Source organism: Theobroma cacao, chromosome 5 (assembly GCF_000208745.1).
Source record: "Theobroma cacao cultivar B97-61/B2 chromosome 5, Criollo_cocoa_genome_V2, whole genome shotgun sequence".
Classification (NCBI taxonomy): Eukaryota; Viridiplantae; Streptophyta; class Magnoliopsida; order Malvales; family Malvaceae; genus Theobroma; species Theobroma cacao.
The window spans coordinates 5,140,968-5,154,969 of record NC_030854.1 but is presented as its reverse complement, the minus strand read 5'-3'; the positions used below and the strand labels follow the sequence as shown (position 1 = coordinate 5,154,969).

The 14,002-nt window shown below is 34.1% G+C and overlaps 1 protein-coding gene and 1 pseudogene across 1 annotated transcript; one reads left to right on the top strand and one right to left on the bottom strand.

Moving 5' to 3' along the window:
* LOC18598184 lies at nucleotides 4,515-6,845 on the top strand. Its single transcript, XM_007027592.2, has 4 exons — nucleotides 4,515-5,069; nucleotides 5,702-5,769; nucleotides 5,984-6,160; nucleotides 6,374-6,845. Exons 1-4 carry the CDS (start codon nucleotides 4,934-4,936, stop codon nucleotides 6,533-6,535), a joined length of 543 nt encoding a protein of 180 aa, XP_007027654.2. The 5' UTR covers nucleotides 4,515-4,933; the 3' UTR covers nucleotides 6,536-6,845.
* Nucleotides 7,810-13,362, bottom strand: LOC18598183 (annotated as a pseudogene).

Below are 14,002 nucleotides of genomic sequence, written 5' to 3'. Positions count from 1 at the left end.
GTAAATTCTCTATTTGATCTAGTTCGAGGCTTAAATCAACTTTATTGTACCTCTAGGTACGATACCGACTTTTTTAAATTTTTCAAGACTCTCTTAGCATGTAAACATGCTATCCCCCACATGTATGTCATCACAAATATTTCTGTAGAGTCGGGCTTGTCATCTTCTCCCCACTTGGATCAACCATATGACCCTTCTTCTTGATTGACTTCGACATCCGGCTAAATATTAATATTTTAATATTATTTTATTAATAAATATATTATTTTGTTCTAAAAATTTTATCTTGTCTCCTTGGTAGCCAAAATACCTTATTATGCCTCACTTGACCTCCAAATCGCCTTTTATCTCACAAATTTTCCTCCGATAAAATTATTATTATTTTATTATTATTTTCTCATTTGCGAAACATTTTATCCTAAACTAATCCTTTCGTCTTTTATCACTTCTAAACATTTTAATTGACCTCAATTTGCATTCGATCAACTTTATTTATCACCATATCAAAGTATGGGTATTTCATATCGAAAGGTTACCAACGTATGATCGGTAGAGGAAAGGGATTTTAAGATAGGTTCTTGATAGTGGGAGGGTTGTTCATGTTGATGTTGATGTTATTAAGCTTGGGATGCAAGATAAGAAGCAGTTGATGGATAGTTTGTTGAAGGTTGCTGAAGAAGATAATGAAAACTTTTTGAGGAGATTAAGTGACAGAACAGACAGGTAGGTTCCATCGACAAAAAAAGAACTTTGTGGGTTGTTTTTGTTTCCATTTTTAGATTAGATTTGATTAATGGGGTTATGATTGGTGTAGAGTGGGGATTGAGATTCCAATGATTGAAGTTCGGTTTAAGCATTTGGCAGTTGAAGGAGATGTTTATGTTGGGAGCAGAGCTTTTAATTCCTACTCTACTTAATGTTACCTTGAACACATTAGAGGTTTTTTTTTTTCTTTCACGTAACATCACTTTATGAGCTTATATTATGAAAATTACAAAAAAAAATTTATTACTATTTATGTTAGTAACAATATTTCTCATCTTTAATTGATATCTTATATGGAAGCGTTATATTTATCACTATATCATGTGAATTCTTTTGACAATACCTTTTTCTTTAAATATAAAATTTATAAAAAAAATTACTAGGTGATATTAGGTAAGAAATGGTTTTATTAAAAATCAAAATGATTTCGTGTTTGATAATTATATGGTAATTAGATCACTCATGAAGTGAATAAAAAATTTTATCTTCGATAAAATAATTTTTTAAAATCATTTTATTACAAATTTATCTTTACGATGATGTGTTAAAAAGTAAATATTTTTTCAAAATTTTAGTATTTATAAGCAAATTACTTTCACATTTTTAATGGGAACATGTCAATGACTTTTCATGCCTTATAACTTTTTTATAAAATAATGGATTAAATAAATTGTCCACTTAGTCAAAATTGAAATTGTGGTTGTGACTTGTCAAGTGGGCGACATGATTGATCTTCTTAAGATTAAAGACTACTTGGGCTTTGAATATGACTTCCTTCCAGCTGTTGCTGCTGCTCACGTTGGCTGGTGTCTCCTCTTATTCTTAGTATTTGCCTATTGTATCAAGTTCCTCAACTTCTAAAGAAGATAACAAGGTTTCATGTTAGTTTTCGGAGTATACCTGTAGGTTAGAAAACCAAACTGTACATAGAGTCGATGGATGGGGAAAACAAAAGGGCCAACAACATTCTTTTTATTTCTTTTACTTGGAAGATTTGAGCATTGAGTGACTTCATCTAACATTGCCTTTGTTGCTCTCAGTTTTTGGCGCTATACCTTAGCAGTACCACTAAGACCATGCAAAACTCTGTTCATTCCATCTGTTTACCTTAACCTAGCAAAGAATTTATTACTCCATCCTTCACTGCCATTAATGGATGTATCTCCTGCAATTTATCACGCATGATCTTTGTTTTTCTTTCTTTTTGGTCACTAAATGCGGGAGAACAAACACAAAGTGCACATTTGGTACAGGGAATAGCTAAGCTATTTCCTGTTTATTCTCATGTTTTTGCTCTACCTCCGTTTGGTACAACAATGGCACAAGGAACAGGTATTATCTAATAATAGCTATTCTTTAAAATGGGATAAAACTCAGGCATAACTGCATTCGAGTTTCCTCATGAGTTTTGCTATTCCATTACTGAGGGAATAGCTATAAAATGTGATAAGATTAAAATACCCCTTATAAATTAAAAATATTATAACTCTAGACCTATAAATATTTTTTTCTTCTCATTTTCCCTTCTTCATTCTCTCTCTTCTCATGTTCTTTCCTCTCTCATTCTCTCTTTAACTGGCACTCAACACCGGAGATGACGCTGGTTGCAGCGATGATTACGGCGACAGCGATGGCAAAGGCGATTTCACAACCGAATATGGTCGAAAAGTGTTTATCTAGTCCTTTCTAACAAGATTCAACTAAGATCTAACCAGATCTGGCACTCAAAGGCCAGATCTGACCGCGGGAAGTAACGGATCTGGTGCTTACCAACTAGATCTCACAGTTGGATCTGGCACTCCACGGCTAGATCCAGCAGCGAGGAAGCACTGATCTAGCATCGTAGTGGTCAGATCCAGCCACATGGTGTGCCAAATCGACATTTTATTACATTGGTCACCTTTTCGACGATCGGCCTATGAAGAAGAAAAAAGGAAAAAAGAATAAAAAGAAAAAATTATTTGTAAAATTTAAAATATTAATATTTATATATATATAATTTAAACATTATTAATATTAATATTTTTAAAATATTAATAATATCTAAAATTATCTATAATTTTTAATTATAATTAAATACATATCATTAATTATATTGTCAATCATGAACAATTTAAAACATCCAAATCAAATCGAAAATTCACTTGTTAATGTCACATCATTCTGGTGTCACAAAACTTAATTTTAAAATAGATACAATATATTAATAACATTTATCAAAATAAAAAAGTTAAATAAAATTTAAAATTTAATTTAAAGTATTATCTTATAAAATTAATGTTTTGACGTTTTACATTATTATTTTTATAAAATTCAAAAAATCTTTTAAAATAATTATTGAAAATTATTTATATAAAACTAAAATAATATTTAATTATTAATTATAATAAATTGATAAATATTTAAACATGAAAATTCAATTCACACAATAAATTAAATATATTTTAAATGTGTTCCTTATTTATAAATAGATAATTAAATCCAAGCGTACTTAATCTCAGTGTCCCCGTGTCAACCTTAACCATTTGGGGTTTANTTTTTTAATAAGTATAAATAAAAAATAAAAAAATATTAATATTGTAATCATAATAATATTAAATTATAAATAAAATATTAGTAATTAAATTATATTAAAACATTAATATTTTACATTATAAATTATTAATATTTTAATTAAATTATAAATTATTAATATTTAAAAATAAAATAAAAATAAATAATTATATATATAATAAAAGATATTTTTATCTTTTTATTTTTTATTCTATTCTTTTTTCAAAGTTATTGTTACCAACCAAACACTGTAATAAGTCATAATAATTATTTTTACTCTATTCTATTCGTTATACCAAATTACGTAATATTTATTTTATTTTATTTTCACTTTATTTTATTCTTATGTAATAGTTATTCTATTATATTATTATCTATTTTACAAACCAAACGTGTTAAAAGAGTAAAATGCCAGTCCAACGAAATTCCCATCACATTATTGGGCACAAGGTAAAGATAAAAATGTGAAGGAGACTACGTCAAACTCCATGGACTGAAACAAAAGTTACGGCAAGGGACGAAGTTTCGATGCCATAATTCAGTTGCTTCAATTCAACGCTGCTAGATGCTGATTCCAAGTAAAAAGCATCCATTAGAGGTTTTACAGTTTTACTCGTTGGAACTTGGAAACCATTGCAAGTCGCATTTGGGAATCCTTTTGCTCTACCACATATTCTTCTTCTGCTAGATGACTCAACCTGGCTGTATTATTGCTAGATTTTTACAAGCCGAAAAGGTTCAAAATGTTTAGTGCTTCACTCATTTTAGGCTACAACTTACAGAAAGAATTAGAAACAAAAACAAAGGAATTAGCAATTTCTCCGTTTAGATAGCTAAACTAAGTAATTATCATAATTTTTTTAGATTTATAATTGATACATTACTAACTTATAATAAAAAAAATTTCTGATAATGAAAAATCAAATTATTCAAAGCAATAAATTATAAGTATTAATTCTGCAATATGATAGTGACCTTAATTTCTAGACTTTGGAAGTTAAGATTAAACTTTTTTTAATTATCAGTTAAGTCATAATAGATAACAATATGGAATCCAAACTTAACTCTTGTTTAGGAAAATAAACAGTGGGTAAAGCTTTATTTATTCAAACAAAATACTAAATAGTAATAAAAATATTTACACGTGCGTTTTAGTTTCTACGCAGCTGAAGTTGTGGCGTGTATAAGCTGACCGCTTCTGCCGAAGATAATTTCCCAAACTCTCGACCGAACCCCAAAAATGACAGATCCCGCCTAGAAGCCAAGAACCGTAATCTGCATAGGAGACATCCATGGCCACATCACCAAACTTGTCAATCTCTGGTCCAACCTCCAATCCAAGATCGACCCAGAATCCTTCAACACCGCCACCATCATCTTCCTAGGCGACTACTGTGACCGTGGACCCGACACACGCAAAGTAATCGATTTCTTAGTCTCTTTGCCGAGGCAATATCCGAATCAGAAGCATGTTTTTTTGTCAGGAAACCATGACTTTGCTTTCGCCGGGTTTGTCGGGGTGTTGCCGGGGGAGTTTGAAGCGAAGGACACGTGGGAAGAGTATGCGGATAATGAGGAAAGAGAAGGGTGGTATAAGGGAGAAGGGTATGAAAAGATGCATTTGCAGGCGAGGATATGGAGTGGTTGGCTTAAGGCTAAGTTTAATGCTGCCAAAGGGTTGGAGTGTAAAGGTTCCATTTATGATGCTGCTCCTACGTTTGAGTCTTATGGAGTATCTCATGGATCTGCTGGTAATGCATGGTTTTTTTTTATTATTATTATTTTGGATAGTTGGCTTTTCCATATATGGCTCTGCCTTTAATCAAGGTGGTTTTTTAGTTAGAGCTTTATTCTTGGTTTTCAAATGATAACGTACAATTTGTGGCTTTTTGGTAATCGTTTGGACAATTCAATGGTAAATGGAGATTTACATTCTAAGATATTCATTTTTTCAATGGATTATTGTTTTTGATTCTTCGTCATTCAATTTCAATTGAGATTTTGGGTTTTGAGGGTATGGTCAAAATATTAAGTGGCAAATGGATTCTTGATTCATTCATGGTTTGGTTCTAGATTGTATGTTTTTGAAGGACTGATTGTGTTTGATCTCTTTTTAGTTAGTATGTTGAATTAGGTGCTTGTGTTTGATTAGCATAATTTCTAATTGTTATTTTCAATTGGCTTATTGCAGTTGAGGGTTATCTTAGTTGTTTACTTTTCAATGGGGATCTTATTCTTATAATTTTAGTTAACAGATAGTAATTGGGTTCCTCTGGATTGAGTTACTCTTACTTAATCTAAGACAAGATATTTTCTGCTCACAATTAACGTTGATTCAGATATCTTAATTTTTATTTGAAAGAAGGATTGTTGTTGTGTACAGATTTGGTCAAGGCAGTTCCTGAAGACCACAAGAAATTTCTAGCTGATATGGTTTGGGTTCATGAAGAGGTATTCTTTCTTCTCTTTGCTTTTTCTTAGCTTTTAGAACACTGGTGTGTGATGAGAATGTGGTAAATACTTTACAGTGAATAGTACAAAGTAAGTTAGAAGCAATTCTTTAGTTTTCTGGAACAATAATGTGAAGATTAGTTATAATGTTATAGCATGACCACTGAATAAAGTTGGTAAAATTAGTGCGTGTTTTCAATGTGCATTTCTCCAGGATGATGTCTGTATAGAGACCGAGGAAGGATTTAAACATTGTAAATTGGTTGCTGTACATGCTGGTTTAGAGAGAGGGAAAATCCAAGAGCAGCTTGAATTTTTGAAAGCCCGAGACACCCGAGTGCCCAAGGTAACAGCTCTAAGCGGGAGGAAGGATGTTTGGGATATCCCCAAGGTAATGAATAGTTCACTACTTATGAAACAACTCTTATCTGTCTTTGACATTGTTTTTCTTAGTGTATAGATAGATAGACTTGAGGATCAACTTCTTAACTCCAGTGTAGCTTCCTTTTAGGAGGGGTACTTTGCAGCTTTTGTGGGCTTAATAACATGATTGTCATGATATGAAAGTCGAGTGATCTAGGTGTTTGGTGTTGAATACTTGCAGGAGCTGACTGAGACAATTGTGGTAAGTGGTCACCACGGGAAACTTCACATCGATGGCCTTAGGCTGGTTATTGATGAAGGTGGAGGACTGGAGAGTAATCCGGTGGCTGCAGTCGTGCTTCCTTCAATGAAGATAGTTTGTGACACAGATAATATTTCTTAGCTTTAAGTTTCTAAAAGATAGTCATCGTATACCCATATCCTTTCTGAATTCAACAAAGCATAGAAGCCCTTGTTTTTGGGACATGAAGTAAAAGTGAATTTGGAGGCACTTATAATTTTTCTTGTAACCAGTTGGTAATATCTCAATTATAAATAATTTGGAAACCAGTCACTAATATTTAAATTGCCTGACTGGATTCTTCTGCAAGTTGTCAAATATGTTAATTATAGCATATGCTCTGTATTTGAAGGTTCTTGTGGGTTGGAATTTTGGAGAAATAGGAGACAGATCCATGATCATTTCCGCTTGATTTTCTGCTTCTGGCTCAAGTAGGTTTTGGAAAGAACTTGTGAAACGTCTTGGTTTTGAAACAGGAAAACTGAATGCATTAACGGAAGTTAATCAACAGATACAGTTAATGGTTTTAAGGATTCTATGAGACAAGCATTACGGCATTTAAGTTCATATCAACATGTGGATTGGTATACCCTATAATCAAATGTTACAATATAAAAGAAATGAATGGGATCCATCACCTCCCCCTGTATTCCTAAAAAGGAAAAACCAAAAATAAAAGGTTTTTCACTCATTGTCGGAACTTTCAGAGCTTGATCCATTTCCTTTATTATCAACAGCACCATTGGCCAAAGCTCCATCCCTCTTAGAATCTTGTTCATCCTCTTCATCGTCACTGTATTCACTCTCATAATCATCATATCCATCTTCTTCCTCCCCAATCCCCTCTTCCATGACCGCTCCCTCTTCTGACAAGGGACCTGTCCTTGTACCTGCTCGACTCCGTTTCATTATTTCATCTTTAAGTTTGTCTTCTTATCACAACCAATCCAAGAGTCACACAAGCAGAATGCAGTCAAATTGTAATTTGCCTCAGCAGGAGCCTGAAATTTGCACATCACTAACCTTGACCCACTCCTTACTTTCTCAACGGCTTCTCTAACAGCTGCATTTGTCGCCTTCAGACTTGCCCCTGAACCTTCCTTCAACTCTTGAATTGCTTTAGATGCTGCTGTTATGGCCACAGCCTCATCCATGAAGCTAACCTTTTGGGAGATCCAAACATCATTGGAGACAGAGTCAGCAACCAGTAGCCAGAAGTTCTCCTCCTTGTGGAAAGGGAAGTAAGGAGCATGAGAAAGAGAAGCAACAAGACCGCTCCCACGCTTGAGCGTGATCCAAGCATGCATCATGACAATATCACCCTCNAACTTGTGAAACGTCTTGGTTTTGAAACAGGAAAACTGAATGCATTAACGGAAGTTAATCAACAGATACAGTTAATGGTTTTAAGGATTCTATGAGACAAGCATTACGGCATTTAAGTTCATATCAACATGTGGATTGGTATACCCTATAATCAAATGTTACAATATAAAAGAAATGAATGGGATCCATCACCTCCCCCTGTATTCCTAAAAAGGAAAAACCAAAAATAAAAGGTTTTTCACTCATTGTCGGAACTTTCAGAGCTTGATCCATTTCCTTTATTATCAACAGCACCATTGGCCAAAGCTCCATCCCTCTTAGAATCTTGTTCATCCTCTTCATCGTCACTGTATTCACTCTCATAATCATCATATCCATCTTCTTCCTCCCCAATCCCCTCTTCCATGACCGCTCCCTCTTCTGACAAGGGACCTGTCCTTGTACCTGCTCGACTCCGTTTCATTATTTCATCTTTAAGTTTGTCTTCTTATCACAACCAATCCAAGAGTCACACAAGCAGAATGCAGTCAAATTGTAATTTGCCTCAGCAGGAGCCTGAAATTTGCACATCACTAACCTTGACCCACTCCTTACTTTCTCAACGGCTTCTCTAACAGCTGCATTTGTCGCCTTCAGACTTGCCCCTGAACCTTCCTTCAACTCTTGAATTGCTTTAGATGCTGCTGTTATGGCCACAGCCTCATCCATGAAGCTAACCTTTTGGGAGATCCAAACATCATTGGAGACAGAGTCAGCAACCAGTAGCCAGAAGTTCTCCTCCTTGTGGAAAGGGAAGTAAGGAGCATGAGAAAGAGAAGCAACAAGACCGCTCCCACGCTTGAGCGTGATCCAAGCATGCATCATGACAATATCACCCTCTTGTATCCCCTCTTCACCTTCTGTCTCACACGTGACATCCATTGTCAAGGAAGGCATCATTTCAAGAACCATCTCCACATCTTTGGTTTCACCAGTAGATAACCCTGCAACCTTAGTCAGCAGCTCAACTCGATCTTCTAAGGTCATGCCGCAGAAATCTTGAAAAGTTCGCATTTTCTGCAGTCATAATGAAAGAGATTCTTCAAACTAAAGAATAATAGGAAACAGATGCAAAATGTTCAACAATGCCATGTCATGATTCAGGCATGTTACATCACAACATCAAGGCAACATCTTGTTTTATAGAGCATTTACCAATCCGTACAAGTAAGAATGTAGCATTTTCACCACCTTTCTAAGACAATTGAACCATGGCCATCAGTGTGAAAATTTCAACCTGAAGTCTCTTAGGCTTTTGCTAATGAACCAGTGTTTTTCTTCCTCCTCCACAAATAACTTAATCCAAAAAACATGACCAAATGGTTGACATACAGTGTGACTTGAGATGCAGAATAATAACCAAGCACCAAAGCAATAAAACCCGAAAAGAAGGCTATTACAGGTGGCATCATAGAATTACTGCAGAAGTATCAAGACTCTTTAGTGCAGTACAAAAACCAATAAAATAAGCAATGTGTTACCTTCCTTGCTATCTTTTTTACCATGGCCTCATTAAAGTGAGGCAGCTGTAGAAAGGGTGCAATACCTTCACTCGATCCCCCAACAATCTTTCTAGCACTTAGCGGAACTGCCTGGTTCAATGAATAAATAAATTTAATCACTTGGTAGAGAAAAGAAAAGAGAATGAGCTTATGCAGCAAAAAAAAAAAAAAAACAGTACTAGAACAAATGGCAGTGAATGCCCAACCTATAGAATTATTAGAAGAGAAAGTTTATGAATAGAGATTTGGTACAAAATTGTCAGTAAAACAGCAGGTAAGAAAACTTTGACATTTATAGGTCAAATGCAATAGGAATAAAAAGAAAAAGGAAAAAAGCAAGGATTATCAAAGGTGCCACAGACAAACACATTGGCAACTGATATGATGGTAGTGCAAACCAAAAAGTAATATTCCACTTCAATCTCTAGTAGGCTACACAGCTTGCTAATTCTCATCAACAAAGCCTATTTTGTGTCGGTTTAGGAAACTGATCCTTTCAGAAAAAAATTATATATATACTCACCTGAATGCTAAGAATATGCAGCAAACCATCTAATATTTATGCTGCGTAGGCATACCTTGTAATTAACAGTTTTCTCTTTGATATGTTGCAAATGACTACATGGATAGAGGTAACTAAACATAATATTGGCACCGAAAGTGTTCAGCAAAGTCATACACAAGGAAAGCCCCAAATTTCCAGACAACAGAATAGATTCCAAACAAGGAGCATAAAAACACACCTGAATGATATTCTGAGAAAGCTCAACCACACCAATTGCAGGTCTCAACCATCCATGCCCTCGAGCAGTGAGTGGTATTAATGCCATCTGTATTCATAAATAACATACTGACTGATAAAACTTCCAAAGAATGCAGAATATTATTACTTGCAAGCATTCTTTTGTTCAGAAAAGTAGAATAAGATAGCTGAGGACCTAGTAAACACACTCACACATCACACACACCAGTGCCAGCTACAGAGCATTATGGCTTTGCAGTCTAGGAATTTCAATTATTTAAAAGATTATGATTAGGATGAGGAGTTGCAATAAATTGGGAACAACTTGTTCTTTTTCACTTCTTTATTGAAGAAGATGAAGATAGTAAATGCACTTGATTTCTTAGACAATTCTTCAAAACACTTAGATGCCTAACAATTCCAAAAATTTATAAGAATAATGTCAATGATCTTGTGAGAAACAATAAAAATACAGAGCTATTTTTATCAATATGTTCAAATCTGGATGCATGTGCAAAAGTGACAATTTTCAAAAAACGTGTGTAACAAATCCATTATTGTTCTAGAAGAGCTGATAAATTCACCTTCATTAGTTCCTCAAGAAGGCGGGGTGAAAGCCCAAGCATGCGTCTAAAATCACGCAACAAAGCTGAAGGCAAAGCTGCAGACTCACGAGTCAACCGGGCTTGGATCAATAATTCTGCCTGAAAAGTAGAAAGGTAAGTAATGTAAAGCAGCAAGAATCATAAGCCCAAACTTCAGGGTGTTTGAGTAACAAGATAGTGAAAGACATATAGAAAGGCATGGCTGCAAATGAGCCACCTTTACAAAAGCTGGGTGCTGCTTCCAAAATTTAGCTTGTTCTTGACGAATATTCTTAAGGTCCAAGTTCAGCTCGCTCCTGACCAACATGAATAATTTCAGAAGGGGTTCCCCATCACTTTGCCGAACCGGGATTTCCATGAATTCTGCAGCTTTTATGAAGACATCCAAGACCTTGCTGCAAAAATAGACTACTATTAGAGAAAACCAAAATGAAACCTTATTGAACATGGTCAACAGGAGTATAATTTATGATAGCTTTTAGTTCAACTATCTGACTTCAAGTCTCTACCATGTCAAGCCAATGCAACAAGGAATCAGATGAAATGACCCAGTCATTCACCTAGTTGAATTGTTTGCTGGTGGGAAAATTTCTAGCCATTACTGAAAGAATGTCAGTCCAAGATCTCCATATATTTATAAACACAAAACAATAATGACCTTTTTATAGGTCTTTCACAGTAAACATTAGGTAGCAAATCAACAAGGAGGAACTTTGTACCTCGGAGCTAAAGAAGGTTTCATGAAGTAGCAGTAGGCAGACAATGTTTGATGCATCACATAATTTCCAGTATATTTGGCTGATCTTGAGAGATATATAACAGTTAACACCAAGGGCAGAAGAATGCACACTCCAACTATTCCCAGCAGAAGTATTCCACCTGACGCTCCATCAATATTCAGCAGAAATGGAGGTAGGGCTATACCCATTTGAAGACCCTAAATTATGAAACCAGTGAAAATAGGACAATAAATCGGAACCAAACTCTCTCAAATGTGAAACTGCTATTCTGCTGCAATTAAAGACAAATCCAAAGAATTTTATTACCTGCCTGGCATCTGAGTGACCATACTTTTCAAAATTTTCCCGAGAGACTGAATCTGTCAGGGCTTGATAGGCCTTCGAAATGTATTCAACAAAATAATTGTGTGCCTTTGAGAAGAAAGGGGAGGAGAAAAGGTGGATAGGTATTAGGTCTTCAAAAAGAAAATCAAAATGCTGCCAAAACCATATATGGGAACAACAAATAAAATCTATAACCTGGATCTGGATTTTTATCAGGATGATACTGTATTGAAAGTCTCCTATAGGCTTTCTTTATGTCTAAATCTGATGCTCCAGGTTCTAAACCAAGAATCCTAAATGGCTCAAACACTTTAATCTGAGAAGCAACGAAAAAAGAGATGAATTATGTACTATCATGAGAAACACCCAGGGCACACCACACAGAGTATACAATGTTGATGAAAGAAACAAACTGATAAAAATAAAGGTTGCTTGCATTAATATATTAATACATGATCACGAAGATATTAATATATGACCATTCATTCCATGTTTGCAAAATCAGTTATGGAAGAAAGCAAGCCTAAATTTCCTAAGTCCACACATGACAGTTAAAGTCTTCACCTAAAACCCATAATTCCATCCTATAACAGATGAGGTAGCAGCTGACTATGAGATTAAATCATGTGATCATCAGATATTAATAAAAGATGGAGTACCTCATGGCTTGTATGCTTGATATAATATATCAGCATCACCATGATAATCCAAAGAAGCACAAGGGTCAAATTTCTACATGTTGAGAAGTTTGAGATCTGCAAAAGTAAACCAAAGGATCAAAAACATACAGAGCGTTGTCAGTCAAACATACCATTCCTAACAATGAATAAAACCATATAGGAAGCAAATTTACCCGTTTGAAAATAGATTTCCTATACTTCCCAGAACGAGAACATACAGAACACTGGCAGTGGATAGTCATCGTTTTCTTCGAGAATGCATTTAATATCTTAACTAGAGTGTATGGTACCAATGGCAGAGCCATTATAGTCAACACGAAGATTGGGAACAATGCACTGTTCTCCTCTGACGCAGCCATATCGACGTTTCTACTTTTAAAAGGAAACTTAGGGAATTGTTTTCTTCTTTATACAACTCTGTAACAATAATTTTACAAAGAATCAACATCATTGCTTAAAAAAAAAAAAAAAAGCTAAAATTTCAATACAGAATAGGCCTAATCAAATTCTTCTTTTGGAAAAAAAATTAACAAATGAAGAGACGTTCTGGCAACTTTGATATAGTTTATACTTTATATTTGGCACCAAAATCACATTTACATTAAAATCATAGCATTAATCCGACAAAGGCCAGTATTGACGCAGCAACTGGAAATTTCCGCACCATGAATATCTAATTTCTATGAATTCTCATCCAAAAAAAAGCATATAAATAAATCAACATATTCATATGCTTCATTTATTTAATAAACAAATGAAGACACAAAAACGTTATTAAACTACCAGAGCTGAGCGAATTTCTCTGCAGCGAGCAAATAAGTTGGGCACAAGAGAAATTCGTCAAAATTTGGTCAACTAGAAAGAAAGATGTTTTGCTTTTCTTTTTTTTTTTTTTGGGTGGGTTTGCAGGTAAAGTTGAGGCATATCCAGGGAGCAGGCTTTTTCAGCTCCAGGCCCAGGCTTTGCCCTCGCCCCGTTCAAATTGCAGAATTCCTATTAATAAGCTTTTATATATATATAAGTATTTTCTTTTCGGTTATATGTTTTGGTTGAAATAAAATAAAAAAATAAGTAAAATATCCTCTTACTCTTAAGTTCTAATTAAAATTTTAAATAAATCTATTAGTTTTTGAAATAAACACTTCATTTTAAAACTATAAACACCATTAACAGAGATAATTAAAAAACTAAAATACCTATTTTTTTAATTAATTTTATTTTTTAAATAAAAATAAAAATATAGAGAGTATCGATCTGTGCTCCCCAGCTCTCAAAGAGAAGGAAGACCCTTTTTTTAATTAATAAAAAATATATAGTAATTTTTAAAATTAATAAAAAGTAATAAAATTATCATTTCAATATTATCAAGTCATCAAACTAACGAAAATATTAACGGTTGAGTAACGGCTGGATCTATGTATCCAGTAAAATATGTTATTTTTGGAGGAAGTGTTCATTTCAAAATTAATGTACCCATTTAAAATTTCGATTAAAATTTAACAAATTAAAAATATTTTATCTAAAAAAATTAATAAACAATATCTTGTTTTTTGATTTTTCACCTCTTAATAAGAGAAAATAATTAAGGACACTTCATATGGCTGGTGTTAG